The sequence below is a fragment of the Amblyomma americanum genome, chromosome 4 (assembly GCF_052857255.1).
Source record: "Amblyomma americanum isolate KBUSLIRL-KWMA chromosome 4, ASM5285725v1, whole genome shotgun sequence".
NCBI classification, from domain to species: domain Eukaryota; kingdom Metazoa; phylum Arthropoda; class Arachnida; order Ixodida; family Ixodidae; genus Amblyomma; species Amblyomma americanum.
Genome location: NC_135500.1, coordinates 40,365,288 through 40,391,249, shown reverse-complemented (window position 1 = coordinate 40,391,249; position 25,962 = coordinate 40,365,288). Strand labels below are relative to the sequence as shown.

General features: G+C 45.9%; 1 protein-coding gene across 1 annotated transcript; it reads left to right on the top strand.

Moving 5' to 3' along the window:
- The first annotated feature begins 3,889 nt into the window (after window positions 1-3,889).
- On the top strand, window positions 3,890-5,748 carry LOC144130086 (uncharacterized). The gene is made up of 2 exons (XM_077664110.1): window positions 3,890-4,013; window positions 5,396-5,748. The coding sequence occupies exon 2, from the start codon at window positions 5,398-5,400 to the stop codon at window positions 5,614-5,616; it is 219 nt and encodes a 72-aa protein (XP_077520236.1). The 5' UTR covers window positions 3,890-4,013; window positions 5,396-5,397; the 3' UTR covers window positions 5,617-5,748.
- Window positions 5,749-25,962: the final 20,214 nt, after the last annotated feature.

Sequence of the window (25,962 nt, the reverse complement as noted above, 5' to 3'; positions counted from 1 at the left end):
TCATATATTCGGTAATATTCGATAATAACAAGTGACTGTGACATCTTGAAAGTTAAACAGCAAAAACCGCACTTGTAGTGTGCTAGCGCCCATCAAACGGTTCAATAATAATAATAATAATATTAATTGGTTTTTTTTCCTTTCCTCAAAAACCAATTATTATTATTATTATTATTATTATTATTATTATTATTATTATTATTATTATTATTATTATTATTATTATTATTATTATTATTATTATTATTATTATTATTGAACCGTTTGATGGGCGCTAGCACACTACAAGTGCGGTTTTTGCTGTTTAACTTTGAAGATGTCACAGTCACTTGTTATTATCGAATATTACCGAATATATGACTGCGAAAAGAATTTCGTAGTCGTAGTTTTTTTCTAACCAAAATACACACCCTGCCACTGCGGCCAAACATGCAATTTATATAGAAAGTTTCGTATGCTGGAAGTCGGGAGAGATTTGTTTCATTACAGCTCCACATTTCGCTTAGCATGATGACATCAAAAGGTGGCTCTATTTGATCAAACAAGCTTAAGTTCGCTTCCTTTTTGTTAGCAGAGCGCACGTTAAGGTGAAAGCGTTTAAATGACTTGAGGAGCTGTTTTCCCATGTAGACGATTGTGGGAGTAGGCAGACGTTTGTGTCGTAGCCTGCCTTGCGATTTGACCTTAGCGGTGTTTCTCATGGTCAAGACGACTAGATACGGCAATTGTCGTCTTACTGGAATCCTCTGTAACTACAACTCGGCTGTTTGAGTGCCAAGCGCACTTAAACTTTTTTCTGTTTGATCCAGTTCTTTGCCTGATAAGGTAAGTCGCGGGCCTGGTTTGTCCAATTTTCTTGCGCGTATATGTTATCGTCGTTATTCTCTAGTTCCTTTCTGCTCTGCCATAACTTGACTCGGTCAACTTGTTTCGCAAAACTACACATTATACCTTGCGTCTTGTTTTTCTTAGATGACAGGCGATGAACAGCAACTACATTTTGGTTCGATGACGTAGTTAAATCGAGTAGACAATCGAATGCTGTGTTTAGCCTGATTGGCTCATGGTTTTGCTTTGCTGGGTCGTCGGCACATCCGGAGACGATAATAGACTCAGTTTATTCTCTGATCAAGGTTAAGCTCATCTGATCCTGCCGCAGATCGAAGGTAATAAAGACGATGATTCGCAATGCACAGCGCGAGAGTAGGCTGCATTTTAGCACGAGGCGTGATAGGCAGCGGCGATAGAAAAGTACTCACGGGCAGTGGCTATCGAAGCTGATTTCTTCGCGGCAATATTTATTTCTCCCAGTCGTGAGAATATTTCATTTATTTATTTATTTATTTATTTATTTATTTATTTATTTATTTATTTATTTATTTATTTATTTATTTATTTAACGTCAAGACTGCAGCAACGGCGCGGCTTTTGCCGCTTTCTTCGTGATTTAGAGTTTCCGCTCTAGAAATTCACGGACGATCATACGAACTGATGCGGCGAAGCTGAGACAGCAGGGGGCTTTTGCCTTTTCGCTTTACGTTAGACGATTGCCCTTTGGGTTGTTAATTTCACGGTCACTTTTTCGTTGTGCTGCGTCAGCCTCAGAGGATGGGCTGAGGCTTCTGGCGGGTGGAAGCTCCTGGAATACGGACTGGGTGTAGGCTTCTGGAAGTGAACAGTGGAGGTGCAGTGGAGCTACTAGCGGAGCCTTTGCCCTGGCTGGTGGAGGCCTTCTTTAGGGTGGAGGCTTCCGGATAGTAGAAGTGGGTGCAGCGGCTCATTTTTCTCTTATGTGCGACGCTGTGAATTCTCCGAATGAGCCTATTACTGCTGTTTCAGTAAATGTGCGGGCAGATTGGCTAATGCACTATTCTTAATGCAATATTGCGCAATATGTACCCTTCAGGCTATATTAAATAAATTTATTAAACTGGTATATTATGATAGGTGGGACGCGAAAATAGTGAATTCATATGTGGATTGTGAAAATCGTAACAGCGACTTAAAATGGGAAGATCTGATTACACAGTGAGGCTTAAATAGTATGCCACGAGGTTACCGTCATTCGGTAATCACTTGAGATTAGATTGTAATGTAGTAAACAAATTTGTTATGGCCCCTACGCACCGATGGTTAACGACTGCTTCTGTCGACTGCTCACGAACTCTCCTATGAGGCGCTTGGGTGCGTATGATATGCCGCCTGGGCTATTCGCATTCTGTGTTGTCAAGCACGCAGCAGGACACGGGGGTAAGAGCAACCAACTAGATTTTTATTTGCCAGCATCAGAATACACAAGGACATATTAACAGAGCAACCAATTTGAAAGTCATTTAAACTGATTATCTACCGCTATAGTCAAGGGTCGACAAGCGCTTGCCGTGGTTAGATTTCGTGAGCTTGTGCTTAGCAACCCAAGGCCATTACCACTTAGCCGCCGGGGAGTTATATGTTAGACATTAGCCTTTGCAACAGCCAAGACATAGCATGCCGTGACAGCTACTTTTGTTTTACGATTAGTCACCGCGATGTTTGTGCGGAGTTTACCTGGTATCAGTTATTAATCGAAATCGCTTTTGTGAAAACGGTCGACGTCCTGACTTCGCTTTAGGACATTGCGCTGGGGCAGGAAGGCAAATATGTGCATGCTTGCCACAGAAGTGTTGTTGTGGCATAAAACACAATGTCACTGTGCAACGAAGTTGAACTCATGGCCTGTACTGTAGTGCGGACAGCGAAAGCTGCCTATTAACCGATGTAGACAGTCCAGGTCAAGCAACTCAAGCGACTTACATAAACAATACTTTGAATTTATTCAAAGGAAAAACCGTTCCTTACGGCAAACCATGCAGGAATATTTTCTGTTTTGTGGTCGCTACTGTAATTACTTCTGCAAAACAATGGGGCCACAGTAAGGATGCGGAAAACTTCTAGGTTGTTAATTTTCGTGCTAAATGCATGCGCGCCGCTTATTTCATTCAGCAGCCTTCTAGCTAAGGGGAAGAAGCGGGGAGAACAGTGGTGGGTGGTGCATTTCGAAGGCGGAGGCTTCACTCTCCAGACGCCGGCATTTTCGCTTTGTTACACCAGTATTGCTTTTTCATAAAAAGCTACGGGATTAATTTATAGAGGTAACCTTGAAACACAGAAACAGAGTGACATTGATTAGAGAACACACTCTAGGTAATGATATCCTGGAGGAATTATGAGAAAAAGAACAGGCTCAGGCTTGATATTTAATACAGTGATCATATAAACGATGGGATGCTGAAGTAAGTAATATTGGGTTCTAAGACAGAAAACAGAGGGGTGAGTTGTAAATGAAGTGAGCAGCGGAGATTGAGATGAGGTTAGGAAGCTTATTAATGCAGTGTGGCTGTGAATGGCGCAAAGCAGAAGTACTTGGAGGGCATTGAGATGCGCTTTTGTCGTACAGTGGAAGTAGTCTCGCTGATGATGGTAGTGACAATAGTAACACCTTCTGCGCAGTGGCTAGGGTGATATCATCGTTTTGCGCCAAAGGTTGAGTGTGTGCCGTGGCGTAAAAACCTCTCCGTGGACTTGGCGAAAGTGCGCAGTGACATCGCAGCTGAATCGACCATTTGCTATTTGGTGTGTTGTCCCTCCTCCCCAAGAGCAGTTTCTGTGAATAACAAAGGCGTGCGTACCTCTGCGGATTCGGCCACGTGCGGAAGGAGAGTACAAAAGGACGCAGCGATGTGTGGGGAGGGGCGGCCCCCTACACGCCTTGTGAGGTCGTATATCGGGGCTATTCTCTTTCCACAACAGCGGATGCAGGGCCCCTCCTCCGTCATGAATGGCGGCTCCCCGGCACTGAAGCCTGGGACTTTCCCGGAACCGGTGGCGGCAGAAGCGGCCTTGAGGTGGCGCTCACTCGAGGGGCCGGACGCTGCCGACACGTGTCCAGAGTACGGCACGTATAAATACTCCTCCGCGGCAGCAGAACAGCACCGCACAGCGAAGAAGCCTGAGCACCGTTCCCTGACCAACAGGCAAGTGTGCAGGGGGGCCCGCAGTTTCGCGGCCGCGGTACTTTTCCGTTACAGGCGGGTCTGCGTCTGCTGCGGAACGCAACACTCAGTTTTAACGCGTATTTTCCGCTGGTGGGATTTCGTGGATATCTTTGATGAAACTGGCGGTTTCATCGTGATTCCTTCGCGTTGCTTGCCCTTGTCGCGCTCTGGACATTCATATCGCTAGTGCATTCTTGTAATTCGGTATTGATTGAACTTAACATTTTTATAAAGTAAATGGCTCGCATCGATTAATTTCTTTATCCTTTTCTGAAATTCTCTTTGTTTTGCAACGTGAAAAACGGGAACCCGGGGGATAATCTTAACTGGGTTGATTATACACAGTGCTATTTACAATGGAGTGTCAGATTCTTGTTTTTGCTGTCGTGCCCTTATTGTGCTTCTACCCTTATCGCAATGACAACACTACATCATGATTAAAGCTGCTCCTTTACCGTACGTGTAGCTTTCCAGCGCGTTCTGCTTTTCAACATCAGAACACTGATATTCATTTTACAATTCCCCCTATGCAATGTCAGTTTTCAGCGCTTCAATACTTCGACCTGAGTAGTATCTCTCTTGTCATGAGGGAGTTAATTTTTCATAAGGCAATGCCTAACCTGCCTTCCCAAGTAATTCAAATATACTGAGGCGCTGTCGTCTGGCATTTGATCTCATAATTAGAGCAGAAACACGATCTGTTTTTTTTTCGTTTGTAGTTGCTTTTTTTCTTTGTGGAGACTGAGACCATCTATAGTTTATTCGATTTTTCATCTAACACTAAACACCAGGCGTGAAGTTTTTGCGTGGAAACCTGACTTGCAAGTGATAGCGGTAACGGCCATATTAACATGTGTAATGGCAGTATTAGGAGTGTTAAATGACCAGACATGCATGTTTCAATGACCTTGTACTATTTTGGTATGGTGCTTGTCAGGGTATGTGCCCCCTTTTTCGCAATACAAGATTTTTGCACGCGCAAGAGACTCCACTTCTCTGTACACCTTCGAGCTTACAGCGGTGAGAAGAATATTTTATAATACGTACTGTTTAACAGATGCAGAAATACTGGAGAAATTGTGGACCCTGTATATCACTTCCATCTAAGCGCGAAGCAGGATTTTTGTCCTCCATGCACTATTTAAATGTCACCACAAGAAATGTTAAACTTCAAGCTCATACTAGCTCGTCTATTTTATATATTTTATATCTTTACTCTTTCAGGGCTTAAAACTCGTTTTTTTTCATCTTTTTTGTGTTTGTGCTCGAAACGAGATCGTTTTATTCGAAGCGTTTAATTGACACCTGTGCCACTCTCCTGCCCATGCGAGTAACCTCCGGCCCCCTTTTTTTACACGCAGCAATGATGAGCATCAAGTCCTTCCTCGTCGCCCTCGTGGTGCTGGCTGCCCTGTGCAGTCTGGCCGCCGCCCAGTTCGGCTATGGTGGAGGCTTCGGACGTGGCTACGGAGGTGGCTTCGGTCGTGGATACGGAGGCTTCGGCCGTGGGTACGGCGGATACGGCGGCTACGGGCGTGGGTATGGAGGCTACGGCGGATACGGGCGCGGCTTCTACGGCTAAAGACCAACTCCACAACCACCTGATTTCTACAGGACGAGACTCCATACATTCCTGCCGATGCTCACAAATGTGAAAGTTGTTGCCAGTCAGATCACTTCACCAAATAAATTAATTTGTGCTTATGACACATTAGGCGTATGAGTCCTGTTTTCTTTTTGCCACCAAAACACCTGTACATGATATCAATTTCTCTTGATGACTGGCCGTATGTCACTATTGTAACTTTTATTTTGCTGTTTCAGCGCGGAACGTTTACGTAGATTACGGCAATGTGCTGTAAATTCCACAATGAGTAGGATCCTCTGATTTAAGATCAGCAATTTCATTTATTAGCACCTGACCGCCTATGAGCACTCTCGAAGCGCTGAAATCTAATTGTCAGCCATCGAAGCTGAGAAATGCATACGAAGATGCCTACTCAAGTATTTTTATTAAGGAACTTCGAGAACAAATCCTCCATAAAACTGAACGATTTTTTTTTGCTTCTGACTGCAAATTTTTTTTTTCATATGCCCACAGAGTATTTTCCAAAAGTAAGCAAAAAAAAAACTGGATTTGTTTCTATCTCTGTAACGGACCAGTTATGGCACCCCTTATGTTCAAAAGCTGTGTAAAGTAAGAAAAACCTTTGTCGCCGCCTCGCATCGGGATCTTTGATCTATGAATTGCCATAAGGGCTCTACTTTGAGGCGAGAATCCAACCACTCTTCGAGACTACTCTTTGCAGAGACGGTACATGCAATATCCAATGTTGAAAACGATCCAAGAATCTTTTTTGTTTAACATTACAGTTTCGCAACAAAACAGGAACCATAAACGTGTGGTCCTATTCTGAGAGTGCGAGAAGTTTTACGCTCTAGCAGGTTTACCTTAAGAATTCGTTGTAACATGCATTGCCACCGTAACCAGGAAACTAGTGAGGCCCAACCGAAGCGGGTACACGTAGTTGGCTTAAAGCTGTTGAAAGAATGCCGCCGATCGGAGCCCCAGATGAAAATGGAAATGAAACTAAAAAGGACCGCGGACATTCCTGAAGTGCACGGCGTCACACATCAGTGGAGGAAAGCAGGCTAGCTTAAATCTTGTGTTCGCCGCTCCGAGCGAGTTTTTTTTTTTGTTGTTCTTTAAGAGCGTTAGCTTCTACTACTTGCACTTCAACGTATCTTGTCTGTACCAGATTTCAGCATGACGGATGGAAATTTCAAGTCAGCAATATTTGACCCCCATTAGGTGACAGCGCGCATCGCCCGATCCGCCAAGAAGGCCAAAATACCCCCCATTTTGGCGTTCTGCTATATATGCACCGTCTGAGCGGAAGAATGGTGCCACTTAAGTCGCCATTGGTGACAAGATTGTGGTCCGTCCGTTTGGCGTACAGGGTTCGGAGTGGTGGCGAACGAATCGGCACGATTCGGCGAACAAAGTTTTTAGTCGTGTTTTTAGTCGTAAGGAATCATATTGACGACCTTAGGTCCTCCAAACTGTAATGGGAGGCGACCTTCGGAGGGCCCTGGCGTGCGAACTAACGGCCGCGGAGGAATTCGGGTGGTACCAAGCTAATCATCGTTTCGTGATGTACACGCTGGTACCAGAATTTGTCGAAAGCATAGGTGAATACAACTAAGCTAATGCACTTTATTTGACTTCGCATTCGCGTGTTATTATTTTTTTTTCAAGCTATGCTTGGAATTCACTTAAGATGGCTCATTGGCAGCGCGGTGTGAAAAGCGCCACGAAGAAAAATCCGCGGTTTGCGACGGAAGTGGTCAGCGAAATTACACGGACTTGCGGAGCGGAGCGCCTTATGCGATGCAAACAGGACTTTGTGCTAACGAAGACAACACGCTGTTGCAGTGAAGAAAAGATTAGGTAGCAAGCAAGGTGCGCTTATGTCAAAATGTGGTTGCATCCACACGTTGGACACCGTATCAAGAAGGTAAATACAAGAAAGGTTTGATTTGTCCAAGCACCATCGACGGTTTGAGGAGAAAAATTGATTACCCCGGGGTACGACGACTGAACAAAAGCCACTAAGACCGCGTTCTTGCCTTTACGCTATTTTGGTGTATGTTTTTGCGTGTATTTGATGTGAGCTTGAAGTAAATATTTCTGTTGGTGCTTGCGCCTGTAGTTAAGCGCTGCACAGAACTCACTTTGAGGCCCAGGCCCGGGCTGATCCCTGTGTCAAAAGCCCAATCTCGGGCCAGGCCCACGGTACCACCCGCGGGTCCGGCACAGGCGCACTAAATGAACGCTTTACCGATTCTCAGCCAGGCCGCCAAGTTCGGCGGGAAGCCCGGCACCACCCGGTCTCGATCCGGGCCTGTTTCACAGGTAAACTGCTCACTGCATGCAAGTAAACTCGTACCACAGAAGCAAAAAATGACTGGCGGAGGCGCTCAAATCGGAAGAACGTTTCAAAAAATTGGTTCGGTAAAGAGGAAAACACCCGCCGCGGTGGCTCATTGGTCTGGGCGCTCAGCTACTGATGCGGAGTACAGAGCAAGCATATTACAATTTCGGGCGTACAAAGGATTTATAAAGTAAGAATTTTAGGTGGAAGGTCCATAGAGAAATTACGCCTAAATATCCAAGCATGCAATTGGCACTGCAGACAGTAAAGTTTTTATTGTCACGTAGTTGTGACTGCAGTCCGGAGAGCAGGAAGACATCGAAAATGGCTTCCAAAAATCTTTATCTGAGCTCACTTGCGCTCGAAAAGGACTGAAAGACTCGGCGGCAACGTTGCAACAAGCGTGCTCGGCGATCGTCGAACGAATGCCACTCGGCCGTTCTCAATGATAAAGCTGATAGCGAACTTTCGAGATACGGCGTGCTGCTGAACCGGAGTTCCCGGGTTCGAATCATACCGCCGCGGCAGCGTTTCGATGGAGGCGAAACGCAAAGGTGCCCGTGTGCTGTACGATGTCAGCACACGTTAAAGATCCCCAGGTGGTCGAAATTATTCCGGAGCCCTCCACTACGGCACCTCTGCCTTCCTTTCTTCTTTCAGTCCCTCCTTTATCTCTTCCCTTAAGGCGCGGTTCCGGTGTACGCCGCGATGTAAGACAGATACTGCGCCATTTTAAAACCCCTGCCCACCCCCCACCCCCTCAAAAAAAAATTTCATGAGAACAACGGGACAATATAAGGTAGGTTCGATCGCGCGTTTTCTGCAGCAATGATCTCGCCATTCCGTACCTCCGAAGAACCCATCTCGACGAGACGATTACGCAGGAGGAAATGTGGCATGCCAAGAAAGTACGGAGACAGCGCTAATCTCTCCTGAAGTTGGTGACCGCGGTATTCGACCGATGTGTGATATTCTTCCTGCGGCTTCTCCCTCCACATCAGATATTAAGGAAAAGTATAACAATCACTGAACAAGTGAAAGTAAAAATGACGTTTCGGAAAACCCGCACGGATGTTTTGTTCGCAATGAGGCTAATAAGACAGGTAGTTGAAATTTAAATGCGCGGTATATGACTCAATGATTGCATGCAGATAGGTGGCACCGTTCCCCCCCCCCCCCCCTTTCTGGTTCAAGGCATCGAGCGTCGTTTGATGACGTCTCGAGCAAAATGACATGTCGTCAAGTTACGCTTTTTGGAAAAAATTTGCAGTGTTGTCTCAGTCCATATCTTCAGTGCGTTCGTTCCCGTGCTTGGAAATTGCATCAGAGAATTGAAAATTGGTTTTTGAGGACAAGAAAATGGCGTAGTAATTGTCTCACGTATCTCGGTGGACACCGGAACCGCGCCGTAAGTGAAGGGATAAACGAGGGACTATGAAAAGAAAGGAAGAAAGAGGTGCCGCAGTGGAGGGCTCCGGAGTATTTTGGGCTACCTGGGAATCTTTAATGTGCTCTGACACCGCACAGCACACGAGCGCATTTGCGTTTCGCCTCCTTCGCACGCGGCCGCCGCGGTCGGGTTCAAACCCGGGTACTCCGGATCAGTAGTCGAGCGCCCTAACCAATGAGCCGTCGCGGAGAGTAGATTGGTGGTTTCGGACATCACGTTAATCCTCAAAATTCTTGTGGGCAATTTTTCAGCTTCGCCGATATAGACTTCGTTGCAGTCAGCGCAGGCAACTCTGAAGACGAAACCTTGAAAGCCGTTCCAGCATATTCCTAAATTTGCCGTACGGCACGTGTCTATTGTATTGGCTTTACTCCGCGAAAATACAGGACAAAGGTTCGCTTACTCTAGGTAAATACGGAAGCCAGCAGTGACGGTGAAAATTTTACTATTGGCAGCCCTGGGTGACAAGATCCGGTTTTGGATTCTTTTCCCAAAATTAACAGAAAGCTCTCGGCATACCTTTTTTTCGGCTTCCAATTCGTATTCTTCTTTGCCGATTCGAGTCGTACGTGTCGCCAACAACGACACAATGGAACTACTGTGGGCAACCGGGTGATACGAATTAAAGTCCATGTACTTTACTGTGCTCCTTGGTTTCCGGATATATTGAAGGAGAGTCGATCGTGCTTGCGTTGTACGAAGAGGTCGATGAACGGGAGACGCTCATACACGACTGCGAACTGTATTTTTGGTTCGACTGCATTCAGTTCATGATGACATGTTTGCACATTTGCTTATTCAAACTACACCCTATTGCGGCATTTTCCAACCACTCCAGCCCAGTCTCATGCTCCGAGATCGGATAGCACTGCGGCCGACCAGCTGCTTAGGCTACGCGCTGTAACCAATCGGGGTGGAAGCGTCCACGGCAGATGGTATTAGGTCGGCCTGCTCTAAATCACCTTCATCGGGTTTGTAGCCGTGGGAGAGTGGTCGCACTTAGCATACTATTATTTTTGGCAGTGTAAGGCTCTCCTAACAGTAACGGCATCCCAGTCAAAATCAGATCGGGCGAACTGCGCATCGACGACGCGTTGCCACGAATGCACGTGTGTCTAAAAACGCGGATCTTCGACAGCATGCTCCATCGTTCTCGTGTTCGTAATATCTGCCTTACCGAAGCAGTTCATGATGCACTTTGCGGTCAGTTCCATCCACGCGACCTTATCATTCCAAGGCGGGGGCAGAGATGTCAAAACCGGGACGTCGGCAACTGGTCACCCAATTGCTATCAGTAAGAACTGTGACGCGCAGACGATGGGCCCCTTGAGCGCGTGCATTATGCCCTTAATTGTCAAGTGGCTGTTTTGCTGGTCGCGTTCGGTGGCCGAACATGGTCACCGCAGTCACTCAAGACCGCACATTGTGCCCTGCATGGTTGCGATGCACAAGCCGGACTTTCCAGTTTTTATGCGAGAGCACTTAATGGGTCGCTGGGAGCGGGGGGTGGGGGTGGGGGGGGGGGGGGGGGGGGGCCTTTAGGGTCACGTGACGCGGCTGCGCAGCTGGTAGCTAATACCGGTGCCGGCTGCGCGCTCAAGGATGAGGAGAGGACGGTCACATGACTTCCTCGGCGCGGCAGCTGCTATATGAAGCGATTGCTCCCGCGCTTGCTTCGCACATGTTTTGCGCTCGGTTCACGTGCGCTTCGCGCCGCCATTAAACAGATATGTAGATGAAGTGGGCACCGCGATTACGGGATGTAAATAAAAACACGAGAAATTTCCGGAGCCCTTCACTATGGCGTCACTCATAGCCTGAGTCGCTTTGGGAGGTTAAGCCCACATAAACCAAATAAAACCGAAACAAAAACACGAATAAAACGCAGCTCTACAACATGAAAGGATATTATTCAGAAAAGTCCGAGGCGGACAGGAGTGTCAGCGAAAACAGGGAACCGACTGACTGCGATGCTGCCAGCAGGCAACACTGAAAACTGACCCGTTCAGCCAAGGTCACTGTGCGCGTTTCGAGCGTACACAGATGGCGGCGAGCGGCGACTCTGTATGGTCTTCCACTGCGTCGCCTCCAGCGGTGGATGTAACTACATAGCCGCCCCCTCCGGCTAGTGAAGGAGCACGGTGAAAGGCCTGAGCGATACAGAGGGTCGTTCGCTGATTGTAGCAGTGGGTCAGGTCAGAGCACGACGGAAAGGCCGCAGAGGAGACCGGAGCATTGTTGTGGTCGGGAGCTTCAGGGTGCAGCGGGTGACTCCGATGCTGCTAGGAGAGAATACTGAAAAGAACGGTTGGGAACCGAGCGTGGCTTCTCTTCAACAACGCCGCCAAACATGGTTACGAATAAGAAGAAGGCAGAACACCGACCAAAATAAACAATGAACACTTAAATGACGTTTCGGCTCCCACAAGGGAGGGTCTCTTAATCGCACTGACGGGGCACTTCCTAGTGCGTACGGCCGCTGCCAGGGCACATTTTCAAGCGTAAAAAGCCAGCCTTTCACGCCTGTACTTGATTGTGAACAAGGCTCCCGTGTGGGAGCCGAAACGTCATTTAAGTGTTCATTTTTTATTTTGCTCAGTGTTCTGCCTTCTTCTTCATGTACACCCCCGACTAGACGGGTTTCCGTCCAACCCTCCACTTCATGGTTACGACTTATTGAAAAACATGTACAGATCTAGTCTTCCAGAACAGGTCTATCGTCCAAAGTGTTTCCTGTTTGTCAAATTACTTCGTTGATCACAAAAGTGTGTTTGTAGTTTTCAAACCTAAGCATCGTCAACCAGAGTTGGACATAGAAAAGTACCGCGGGTATGTGTGGTCTTCAGACTTTTTATACTTGATATGAGATATTGCAGGATACGATTTTATATGATAATACGTTCACCAACACTTCTAAACAGAGTTCTTCATAGCCGGACAGGTCTTCACTGGGCCGGGAAAGTGTTATCGCACATATAGCACATTTCCAAATAGGGTTAAATTGTCAATAGTTTTTTTTCTGCATGTCATGGTCGCATTAAAAAAAATGGCGGTGGTTTAGCTCTGGTTAAACTGCAGTGACGCGATAGCTACAGCTGGCCGAGTGGAACTTGTTCAGTCCAATTGCAAAGTCTGTATTCGCCGCTCCGTTTCTCTGGGCGTTCCTTCTTCATCTTCGTTCCACTTGAGACGGCGCATGCGCACAGTTGTTGCAGCTCGGCATGGAGGAAGGAAAACCCAGGAGAGGCCCTTCCTATACAACAACATGGGAGAAAAGTGTGGAGGAAGTGACGAAGTGACGTAGGAGGAAGTGATCGGGAGGCCATCTTGTCCAGGCAGCTTGTTTACAAACCAGGCGGCAGCAGCGGGCCGCGGCGTGCCATTAGAGGTGCGGCGTAGGCGTAACTGCTCGAGATTCTGTTTTTGGTGGTGCTCACAGGCTGACGTTGATGGCGTTCGCCAATATCTCAAGGTGGAATTCAGCGCAAAATTGTTTTTGCGTGCCCGGATTTGAATGCGCTCGGCGACAACTTTAGCACGGGCATTTCGTCTGCTGCGACACTGCTCGGAGCCGTCGGGAGACCGCCGCTGTTCACTGAGGAGCATTGGCGCTGTTCGTTCACCATTGGTTCAATACGGCGTGCACAGCAGAGTGTTCGTCGGCGTGTAGTGCGAACTTTTCGTGTTTTGTGCGTGCAGTGTGCGTGTGCCAATCGCGCTCCCTTTCCCACCGATAGTGAAACTTCATCGCTACTTATGCGTGTTCTTGCAACGCTCCAGCGATTGCAACTGGTGTTGATTATAACACAACAGCCAATTTTGTTTATCGGAAATGGCGCTTGTGTTAACGGCGGGGGCATAATATGGGCGGCGAGTTGTATTCTGAAGAAAGCAGCTGCACTCGCTTGGTTCTTAGTATACAGAAACTATGTTGACTGCCCGTTTGAAGCGTATTACGTCTGAAACGTCTGGTAGCTATTTGCCTATGTGGCGTGCCGGGCTCAAGTGTATTCGTGCATATTGAGGTCAAATCTGTATTTTTTATCGCGTGCTACTTTTAGACCAGTTTGCTGTAGCAGGTATTGCAATTGCTTTTCTGGCTGGGGCCATGGTCAAAAAGTGCGAAAACAGCGAAGCTCTAGCTGAATTTGGAGGCCTTTTCTCACACGTGTTTATTGTGCCCATGTTCTGTGACACTGTTCTTTGTGGTAAAGAGCACTTAGTGAAACGAGGATCCACATGTGCATTTAATTTCAATGATGCCGGTGGTTAAGTTTTAAGAAAAATGATTCCATGAGTTAATTACGTACAATAAATTCACTTTAATTTCCCGTATTGTTGATTACAAGTGTGCTACTATGCAGAATCATTACATGCTAGTATTTCATCAAGTAGCGAAAATTGGTGCGTACAGCTGCAGCTCTGCACGTTAAACACGAAATACAGCATTGAAATAATGCACAGCACTGTGAAACATAGTGCAGCCACTCGGTACTTCTAAACTTCTAGAAGCAGTCTGAAAAGCTGCGGTCTTATATATTATGCACCAAACTAGATCTGTGGATGTGAAAAATGCTGTGTTGCAGTGTTACAATGGGTGGATTTGTGGATCCTTCTTAAAGAGGGGCAAGCCTATTTTAAACTTGTATTTCTTGAACTGTTTTCGTCGAGCAAAAGTTGTTCAGCATGGTTTTCCTAAATAAAATTTCTGGCTTTGGAAGGGGGCAACACTCCCACCGCCATATATCCTCCCCTGCCATGCTACTATAGACACTTCGGCCCTCTCTGTTTCTGTCACCTCTATGAGTGGCTCTTGAAGTTGTGAATCAAAAGTCATTGTTAGCACGGCCACCTTTATGAACATGTTCTGATAGTACATTTTGCATTCAGGGTCAAGAAATCTAACTTTTTAGTATATATGCGCATCCTCAATGCTGTTTGAGAATTCATTCCTGGCATGGGCAGCCGCACAAAAACATGTTATGAAGATATATGCAGTATTGAAGATCAAAAACAAAAAAAACTGCAGGATTTTTCTTTTCCTCACTGCTGTAGCAGAAGGCCCTGTTGACACAGCTGCCCAAATATACGTAATGCAGACGTGGTTGCAACATTCAAAAACAAGACCAGCATTAAAAGGCAGGTTGAACACTAAGCTGGGGCGTGACCATGCATGGCAGCATTGTTCGCGACTCAGCCAAAAGCAGACACGTGCACACTCATTCAGCATAAAACTAAGAGGGATGTGCTATCTACCACAGAGCATGATTAAAGTGTGGCCCGTATGTGGGCCACTGTTATGCGAGCATAGCATGCAAACAACCTGACATTAAAAAACTTGCTCAGGGATGTCATGCACGAAGCTCTAAATTCATTCTAGCAAATAATTTTTTACAGCCTCATGAGCACATTTGACAGCAGTCCACTCAAAAATCATTATGCTCTCAGATACAAAGTGTTGCCTCGTGCCAGCAAGCTGGACACAGACAGCTTCCTGGGAGAGCCATGTATGAAAAATTTTCAGGGAGCTTTAGTTTAAAGGCAGTACTTTACACTGCCATTACCTGGCATTGCTCGAAGACGAGATCCACTGCCTCTATGGTATCATTTTTCTACAATATGTGATTTTAGTCTTACGCAGTTCCGTAAAAAACAAACTCCACAGCAACATATATAACACAAGAATTTCCTGCACTTGAGGAAAAATACAGTACTTTCACTCCTTCTTATACAGATGGCTCAAAAACAGATATTTACTTTGGAACCGCAGTGATGAAAGGGAATTGGAAACATATAGGCTTCCACAGTGCGCATCAATTTTCACTGGCGACTGTTACGCCTTCTGCGTAGCCACTGAACAAATATTATACCAGAACCTTACAAACAGTAGTATTTACACAGACTCTTTAAGTTTACTTACTGCTCTCCACTCTAAAAATGCAATCACTCCTATGATTGGTGTTAACACGTTTTGGCGGGCTAGTTGGTTAAGCATCTTGAACAAACAGCGCGAACAAAGACGAGCACAAAAGACAAGAAGGCGAACGACACGGCGCTGACTAACAACTGAGGGTTTATTGCTGATCACACAAGTATAAATACATGGATGTCGGCAATGAGGGAAGGGTTTACAAAGTGCAAAAACCAAAAACAAAACGTAAATGTGACAACAGCAACAAAGCACGCCAGAAGTCAGCAGAGATTATCAACCCCCAGGAGTGACAGCTCTTTTTGCAGAAGTGTTAGCGAAGGGGTACTTATACATGCATTTCCCTGCTTGAATATGTTGTAAGCCTCGATAATTTCCCTCGCAGTTTTTTCCCGATTTTTGGCAATGACCTTGGTTTCATGATATAGCGGTACGCACTGTTTTTTCTCTTTCTTTGCCCATTCACAATCCCGGCAATGAATGCCGAGATGACCTGAAACTACTTTTGACACTTTATAGCTGTGTTCGCTCAGCCTTTTATTTATGCAACGTCCCGTCTGTCCAACGTACTGCCCTCCACAAGGCAGAGGGATGTTATAAACAACCCCCTTATCACAAGAAACGAAGCGTGATTGGTGCTTAGTTGTGCACTTCGCCACTTTTCCTTTTAACTCATTAACAGATCGGCACAAACCGGCCAGACGATCAGGCGCGGAAAACACAACATCAACACCTGCTTTTTTCCCCACTTTTTTCAGGGAGTGTGAAATTCCATGTAGATATGGAATCACAGCGACACGTTTGCGGTTGTTGTCCGATCCCTGGCCGTCTCGTGTAGCTGGTTCTGACTTGCTCTTCTTTAGGGCCGACTCAGCTACTGACGTGATAAGTTCTAGTGGGTACCCTGCCGAAAGCAATCTTTTTACCTGGTGTGATACGCTGGAATGCATTCTGTGGTGGCAGGATTTTGTTAATGAGCTGTTCAAACAGGATCCTATGATACCCCTCTTAATGAGCTTGGAATGGCAAGAACCATAGGGAAGAAGGGGCTTGTTACCTCGGGGTTACATTGTCACATTGTCACATTGTTACATTGTCACAGCCACAACTCCAGGACAAAACATAAAACTCATCTGGGTCCCGAGTCATATCGGAATAAAAGGCAACGAGAAAGCAGATTTGTGCGCTGCTTAATCTCGTGGCAATGAAATAAAAAGATTAAATATGTCCTTTAAGGATTACTTTAAAAAAGGAAATTAAGGAAAAGATGGCAGACAGCCTGGAACAATGAAGTAAAGAAAAAACTGCACTTGGTAAAGCTAGTTCTAGGTGAATGGAAGTCATGCACCAGGAGCGTTTCATTAAAGTTATTTTATTTCGTCTCGATATCAGCCACATGCGCATCACAGACAATTTTCTATTGACAAGTGAAGACAAACCGATTTGTGAAAAGTGTAGAGATGACCTAACAGTAAATCACATTTCATGCTCATGCACAAAATTTGAAAAGCTTATGAAGAAATGTTTTACTTAGTTTTGTAATGAACACATTCCTTTACACCCAATGTTTTTTTTGAGTGAAGATGCAGCTGTTGACACAACATGTGTTTTTAGTTTTTAAGAGAAGCAGGTTTTCTCAGCAAACTCTAAATTTTTAACCACTGATTCGATTAATTTTTTTTATACAGCTCAGTCACCTTCTCATTTCTGAGAAGGCTGTGGTTTTATTTTACTGGTTGGGAGGCTCAACATCCTTGCCCAGCCAAGGATCCCTGCTGAGAATACCCGACCTTCTTCAACGCTCTTAATATTAGCCATTCATAAAATTTCTTTCTTCCTTCGTCATTAGGTAATACAAAACAACGTTTTACGCCCTCTACACCACCGATAATTAATAGTTGTAAAAAAGTCTGCAGAAAACAATTTTCCTTACCTTGAGTTTGGCGCATGATGGCCTGAGTTGCCTATGTGCCATAAAACACAACACTGTATTTTACACTGAATTAAGGTGGGGTAGTTGGTTTGGAAGCATCAAGAAACACACAGCGCGATCCAAGGCACACTGAATAAAAAGGAATGAAAGATGATACACGGCACAAAGTAACAAGTTCTATTTCAGTGGCACCATGGGTAACCGTTTATATCAGAAAAAAAGAGAGAACACAAACAAGCATGCGCTTCAGATTGTATGCTAGATATGGTTTTCTTTTCTTCTGCTATATTTTGGCAGCAGCGGTATATTTACACACAATTTCATTGAACTAAAATTTTGTGGCCTTCACCTCATCTGATGAAATTAACCTTCTATCCCTGCGATTAACACGAGACTAGCATGAACCGGATGTAAGTATACCAATATATTTCGCCAACTGCAGCCTGCAAGCAACCCAGGGATACATACCCCCACCGTCGCAAAACGACGGAGGCAAAAGCGGCAAAATACACTGCATACCATGGCGGGCCGCCGTAATAAGTGAAAGTTCCTTCCCGCACTTACCGCAGTTGCGATAAGTGCCTTCGCCGAATGCTACTTGATTATGGCCATTTAAGGCCGGACTGTTTCGTTCGAACGAGAGAGCGTGGATGGCGCGGAGACGACACGGCAAAGAGAAATAACTGGAAGGAGCCGAATGTCTCGCACGAACACTTCCGTCGTCTCCCGTATATGAGCAACGGCCAGAAACCAAGCGCCACTCGCACTAGGGTCTCTTTAGGACGGCTCCTTCGCGTGGTTTGAAACGAGCGCGCGGAGAAACGTAAACAAGAGCGCAGATAAAAATATACAAAAGCGCGCCCGGACAATATGGCGCCGAGCTCTTTTCCGGCTTCAAAACATGTCACTTGACGGCCTCTCCTCTAATTTAACCTTCCTCAACGCATCTCGGTTACAGTGGCTGGATCTCGGTTTCGCCGGCGCGCCGGGCCGCCGGCAGCAGCAGCTGCTCTGTACCACGTGACCAACCACGTGGCTGGCCACGTGACGAACCACGTGACCAGCCACGGCGCCGCGCCGCCGGCAGCTGCCCTCACCACGTGGTGGTGGCGGCGCAGCCACAGGAGGAGGGGCGCCTCCGCGCGGAAGGCTCGAAATGCTGCCGTAATGTAGCTATCGCTACAAAGCCACTCGGCAAACAAAACGCCGTTAATTCCCTGTAGGAAGCCAGCGCCACAATCCGGTTGATACTGACTTTTCCACGCGCCCGCAGAGGGAATGAAAAACAACACCAGCCGGAGAAGAAGACAACGGAGGCGCGTGGTGGGCGAGCGAGGGAGAACAGCGGGAGTCCACACGGAGCGCTTTACTAAGACGCTCACTAGTTTTTTTATTCCTGGATGCGAGAAAGAGGTGCGCCTTGTTTGGATATCAGGTCACTGCCGTATTTTGCAAAAAGAAGCAGCAGACGTTTTGCCAAAATCAGCTCAAAATGCACCTGTTGCCTGTAGCGCCCCTAATCTTGTTCTTTTTGCAATGTCTCGTTTTCGGCGTTTTCAGTTTATAACCGCCATGTGCAACCATCCCTTACTTTTTACTATTGACTGCCGACATCTTATGTACCCATGGAAGGCTCGTGCGTGTAAATCCTGCCAGTGTGAGGTAGCGATCACACTCATGCGGTGCAGGATTCCCCGTTGAAATCTTAACTTATGTAGAGGCGGGTTCAGTCCCACAAACTTTTGTGCGACTTGTGGTGAAGTTGAAACACTGGAGCATTTCCTGCTCCCTTGCCGGAGGTTTGCACATCAGAGGAGAGCACACCTAGAAATTCCCGTTACAAAGTTGGGACTCACTTTGTCCGTCCCACTCCTCCTCTCTTTCGGTGCGAGCGCCAGAGGTTTTGCATTGCATCAAGTTTAAGAATACCTCCACAATTACATAACAGCTATCGGCAGATTTCCTTCCTAATTGTTTCCAAAATGTCCGCATTTAAAAAATCATTTGGGAATTTTCATATATTCAATTCTCAGACATTCTCTCCGATATTTTGTTTTCCTTTCCTTTTTAATTACTGTGATATTTCACCTAAGGCACAATCATTAGCTTGGCACCAGTTTGCCCTCTTTTTGGGGCTCTCCTCACTGAACCCTGGCCAATCCCCCGTCGTGGGTATGCGCCATGTCACGACGGCAACAACAACAGCGGGAACGCGATCCGTGACAGACGTTCTCGGTTCCTGCTGGCGCCCACGGATACCTGGCCTGGGCCTTTCCCACAGACGTTCTCGGTTCCTGTTGGCGTTCACGGTTACCTGGCCTGGGTCTTTGCCACAGACCTCCCGGTTACCTGCCTGGGACAGGCCGTCATCGACAGCCTGAGTTCACGGACCCAGGCGACGCTGTTTCTTCCCGGCACCTCCCGTGACCTGCAGGTTCTGGTCTTCGACTTTGAACGACGACTGCGAGCGCTGTTCTCGTATTCCACCGCTGCGCCGGCTTCTTGACCGGGCCACGTTGTAGGTCCTGTGCCGCAGCGTTGTCGCCAGCGGTGGCGATCTCCATCTCTCCGCCCTACGCCTTCTTCCTACCTCCGCCCGGTACTGCACGTCTGCGCCCATACCTCACCGCACCACCTCGCTGTGCGACCTCCAATCGAATCAGACACCGGGACGAAACATTGAGTGAACCTTCTTTTCTCTATCATACCTAAATAACGTTGCGTTTGAGTTTTTCTTTCCTTTTTTCATCTTGTGCATTATCCTTGGATGGTTTCTTTGGTTGTTGTTGAAATAGAGTTTAGTTTCTCCCAAATGCCGTCTCGTATTTTTCGTTTGTCGTGTTAGAAATGTGACACGATACCTGCAATCTAAAACTACCTTATATCCCCATACTCCCTGTGCACTTATGCCCTGTGGTGCTCTCCTAGAAAAACAGGCCGCGCATCACCCAGGCCTTTGTGTCGTATCTGTAGCGTACGAGAGCGCACCTTCCTAAGCACTGTGCTTTGCGAGTCTGCTCGACTGAAAACGGTGGCTGCTGGTAGCTGCCTTCCACGCTAGTGCACGTGTGGACGGTAACGCGAAGCTTGCTGCACTTTCCACTAGCGCCAGTTGCAACCTTTGAAGGGAAGCGGTTTTTACGGCTGCAATCAGGTAAAAAGTTTCTTCGGCATTATATACATCACGGATTTTTATTTTCCTCGGTGGTCGCACCGTTTCTGTAGAAAGGGGGTGTCACGGCAGCATGGAGGCGTTCGTCGCTGTCCGCTCCGGCGAAAGACTTCAGTTTGCGACTGCAAGGCCGTCGGACAACTGTAACCGAGCTATGTGATTAGAGCTTTTTGTTGTATCTTAAACGCAATGCCCTCGTTGTAATGCATATTTTCACGGCAGCAGCATGGTCGTCGTAATAAGTGAGCGTTCGTTATAACTTCGGCCGTTATTAGTGGGTTAGACTGCTCTTTCAATGAAGTGTACTCAATTTTCATGGCTATGAAAGAAAAAGCTAATCATGTGATGCGGGTGTCGTTCAGATGAGACCTGTGAAGATTGGGATGGATCTTTTCGCCCATGTTCAGACTGATATAAACTATATAACGTGTGCCTTTGGGACGTTGGTTTTTCTCGGCGCATGCAAGTAGCTAAAGTTACTGCACTCTTCTTTAAAAAAAAAGGCGTCAAGAAAGGCTTATCCAAGTAAAGATCTGTGCCCCTTTTGTCGGTAATCTTGAAAGGAATATTTATTTATTTATTTGTGACGCTAAATGTGCCGCACGGCATAAAACGAACGTGATGTGATTACCGAACGTTATAATACGTTACAAAAAGGCGTGAAGTCTGGTTAAGTGTAAAAAGTCACATAACCTTCAGGCATAAATGTTTTTCGTTAGCCAAAAGTGGAAATTGGAGTCATTGTTTGAACACAGGCCTGCCTCTTGAAGAACGCGAGCGCGAACCGGCGAAGCTCCTGGGCATGTCCACAGTAGGTGGTGGACAGGGGTGTCAGAAGCGGGTGCTTCGCAGTGAGGGCATTTTTCCGGCGCAGGAATCTTCTCACTTTGCCACTGGTGGCGAACTGCAGGCGTAAGGGTCACTCCGACCCGCAGCCGCCTAAGAGACCTCCTCCACCCGTGATAGGTTGGGGGGAAGGGGGTAAGTACACGGGAGAATAAGAGCATGTGTACGCTGCCTGAGGGAGGCTGAAGATGTTAAATGTGTCAGAAGTGGATCTGGCGGCAAAGAGGCAGGGGGAGTTTGTGGAACGTCCGTTAAAAGAAATATCATGTCAGGTGCGATGCTATCGACATCTGTGCGAGCTTTAACCCAGCGGATAAGTATAGGCACCGGGTAAGATTGACAAGCAGCATGTATGGCCTGGCAAACCCGAAGGGTTTATTTATTTATTTATTTATTTATTTTACCCTCAGGGCTTACAGAAGCATTGTAGAGGGGAGGGGCAGAAATACAAGGAACACTATGCAATTTGGTTAATAAAAGGGAACAGAGAAAAAAAATAAGGCAACAACAACAACGACGAAAAAAGAACCTAAAACGGCAGGTATTCAAAGCACACGGGCAGGTTACAAATGCGCAATAGTTTGGTTGAACAGAATGCAGCAGAGTACAGTATCAACATAAAAAAATAAAAAAAATGAAGGAACTGTCATACAGAACATGATAAGCGCCAGTGAAAGTTTTAAAAAGAAAATAAAAAAGGGCTTCAAAATATGTTAGTAAGGCAAGTACGAAATCGGTGGTTGTCAGTGATAGCGACCAGGTCAGCAGGTAGTTGGTTCCAGTCACGGGATGTTTTTGGTAAAAATGAATGTGCATATGTCGTGGTGTTGTGGCGAGGTATGGCGACTTTGTAGCAGTGATCTACACGGGCAGAAACATGAGCAGCATCTGTGATAAGGCGCGTCCTGAGTTGATGGTTATGATGATAAATTTTATGGAAGAGGCAAATACGAGCAATGTTACGACGGACAGTGAGAGGGGGCAAATTTAGACTTAGTTTCATGTTAGTGACGCTTGCTGTGCGGTGGTAATTATTGAGAATAAAACGAGCAGAGCGATTTTGTACGCTCTCCAAGGTTTTATTCAGTGATACATGGCCAGGGTCCCATATGGATGAAGCGTACTCGAGATTGGGTCGTACATAGGTAGTATATAGCTGTTTTTTAAGTGGAGACGGCGCTAGTGAAAAGTTACGTTACAAATACCCAAGCATGCGATTGGCTTTGGCTGTTACGTAGTTAATATGAAACTTCCAGGAAAGGTTATTCGCAATGTGTACTCCAAGGTACTTATAAGTTGAAACGGAGTCGAGTGGAGAATCATTAATACAATAGCTTGGACAGGATGATTGACTGCGGGAAATTCGCATTGTTTTGCATTTTGTAGCATTCAGTTTCATCTGCCAAATGGAGCACCAAGAAGCGATATTATTTAAGTCAGTCTGGAGTAAAGTCACATCGGAAGCATTAGCTATTTTACGGTAAATTACACAGTCATCAGCGAAAAGACAAATAGAGCTAGAAACACACTTGGGTAAGTCATTAATATAAATAAGAAAAAGCAATGGAGCCAAGACAGATCCCTGAGGCACTCCTGATTGGACGGGTACCTCAAGGGAGTCTCGTTAGCTGTGACATACTGGGTGCGGTTTGAAAGAAATGCGATTATCCAGTTAAGTACTACAAGATCGATGTTAAGGCGACTGAGTTTTAGTATAAGAAGTTGATGGTTAATCTTATCAAAGGCCTTCGAAAAATCTAGAAACGCACAATCAGTAATGAACCCCGAGTCTAAAAATGAATGTAGATCATTGGTGAACATAAGTAACTGTGTTTCGCATGAGTATAATTTGCGGAATCCATGCTGGGAGGGATGAAAAAACTGGTTTGATTCGAGAAAGTTGACGAGGTTGGTGAAAATTATGTGCTCAAGTACTTTGCAGGGTATTGATGTCAATGAAATGGGGCGATAGTTAGACGGTTTGTGTGAATGGCAAGATTTGTATATAGGAACAACTTTCCCTGTTTTCCAGTCTTTGGGTAGACAGCTCTAGGTAAGTGATTTGGTAAAAATAAAGCTTAATAAAATAGAGCAGTATTCAGTAGTGTTCTGAAGGAATTTTGATGTGATTCCATCGACACCACAAGACGATGATCGTTTCAGTTTACTATTGGTGGTTCTGATCCCGGCGGGATCAAAAACAATGGGGTCCATTGGAGAAAAATGAGCGTGAGGAAAAAGCGGGCATTGAGTGGCTGAGGGACTAGTGAACGAGAGAGAGAAGGTGTTATTCAATAAGGCAGCGCATAAATTTTCAGGGACCTGTTTGCCACACTCGTCAATCAGGGTGATTGTTCGATCGTTGGAGCTCTTTACAATGTTCCAAAATTGTTTCTGATTCGTACTTATTAAGGAAGGAAGTGTCGTGTTAAAGAAATTGAATTTAGCTGTTTTCAGAGCGTTTATGTAGTTTTGTGCTGCCTGATTGTATATTGACCATCGGTTAGGACTACATCTCATTTTTGCTTGGCGAAAGAGCCTTTTTTTCTTATTGGATAAGCGTTTTAGATAGGTGTTATACCAGGGGGCACTGGATGAGTGATGGATCGTTCTTAGTGGAATATACTTGTCACTGAGATGGAGAAGTTTACTTTTGAAAGATGACCAGAGTTCGGAAACCGAAAGCCTCGAGTGGATTAGCAAAATGTCATCGAGAAATGAGGAGAGCTCCATGTTAATAGCGTCAAAGTTGGCTTTGTTGTAATCTCGGATACGTTTCTTTTGTCGCTTTGCTCGCGTAGATGGCACTGAAAACGAGAAGTGTAATATGTCATGGTCGCTGAAGCCTGGTACGTGTAACACTGCAGAACTGATGTCAGGAGCTGATGTAAGTATTAGATCAATCAGAGAAGATGACGACGGTGTTACACGTGTAGGTAGATTGACAAGCTGAGATAAACTGAGGTCAGAACAAACAGTGACAAAGTTAGAAGCTTCAGCGGTAGTAGAACTAGCGCAAAGATTGGACCAGTCAATGCTTGGGAAGTTAAAATCCCCAAGCAAAAAAATAGGTGCACCAGGAAACTGTACAGTGATTTGGTTAAGACAGTCATGGATACCTTCACAAAACGCCGTGCTGCAATTGGGAGGGCGGTAACAGGCACCAATGACAAATTTTTTGAAAGCAACAGTTATACAGCACCAAACTGTTTCTAAGTCACAATCAACAGATATAGGAAAACACTGAAAACTTTTATTGATAGCAATTAGGACTCCACCACCCATTCTATCAGCTCGATCATAACGAAAAGTAACGAAGTGTTTATTGCAGTCGAACAGTTCATTTGATGATATTTTCTCAGAAAGCCAGGTTTCGGTTAGGACAATTATGTCTGCTTCAGAGTCGTTAATTAGCGCATTAAGATAGTCCTTTTTATTGTAAAGGCTGCGAATATTCGTGTATAGCATGGAAACTTTCGACACTGATCCGCTTCCCCTCACCGATCCCTAACTTTTGGACGAGTAAGTGCGGCCAGAACGTGTTGCCATGGTGGGTGGGGCCTCGTTATCAACTGTTCGGCTAGCGGGTGGCATCTCGCGTATGTTGTTGGTAAGCGCGTCATAAAAGTAGCATTTGTCTTTGGCAAGTAATTTATTGTGACGTAGCTTGTACTTAGTTTTGAGTGATTTCGCGAACTCAAGAAGTTTCTTTCGAGCTTGTCGAGTAGCTGGGCAGAAGTCCTCGCTCATGCTGAAATCGCTATCCTGAAGGCCGGACCGCTTGGAAAATACCAGCTCTTTGGTCTTGTGGGTTATGAATTTAACAATAAGCGGCCTGTTTTTTTTCGGAATCGTATCGGCCAATTCTATGAGCACGCGCTACCGCATCTGATGTTAGCTGCAGCTCAAGTTCCTCAAAAAGTAGAGCTAAAAGTTTTCTTCGGAATGCTGGGGTGTTTCTGATTCGTCGTCACTGATTCCAAAAAAATTAAATTATCGCGACGAGAATGGTCTTCCATTTGATCAAGTCGAGAGCGGAGGACTATGGAATCTTGTTCAAGGCGGTCAATGTTTTCTTGTGCTTCATTCATGTCTAGCTGTACGGTTGCCAATGAAGCGGTTTGCTGCTCAACACTTGCTAAACGTTCATTTATTTCAGATATGGTGCTAGAGAGCAAGACCTGCTCCTGCTTGATTTCGATAATAGTCTGGGATAAGTTAGCTTGGTTTGCTTCTATCCTGATGCATCTCTCGTTGGTTTCTTTAACCATTTTGAGCAATTCAGTCATATCGTTATCTTTCGGTCCCGGGTTTTCTTCAACATCACCACACATTAACAGAAAGAGCGAGCAAAATGAGGCTGCCAGTGTTCCAGGGCATGGAAGCACAATAATGAATGGATCATCTGATTTAAAGCATTTAGTAGGGAGATATGGACGACTAACCTGCGCAAAGAAGACGATAACGTGTGAGTGCATCATCGTCGAAGAGGTGCTTCCATGCCCACTGAAGACGAACCGCTCGGCGTCCGCTTTTAAGCCGTCCGTTTTTCGAAATGTTGATGACGCTGTGGCTGGACTACGATGAATGAGGCCTGGTCTAGCAGTGCAGATGGCAAAAAGGCAGGGGAAGCCGGCGGAATGCGGCAAACCAGCGAAGCTTT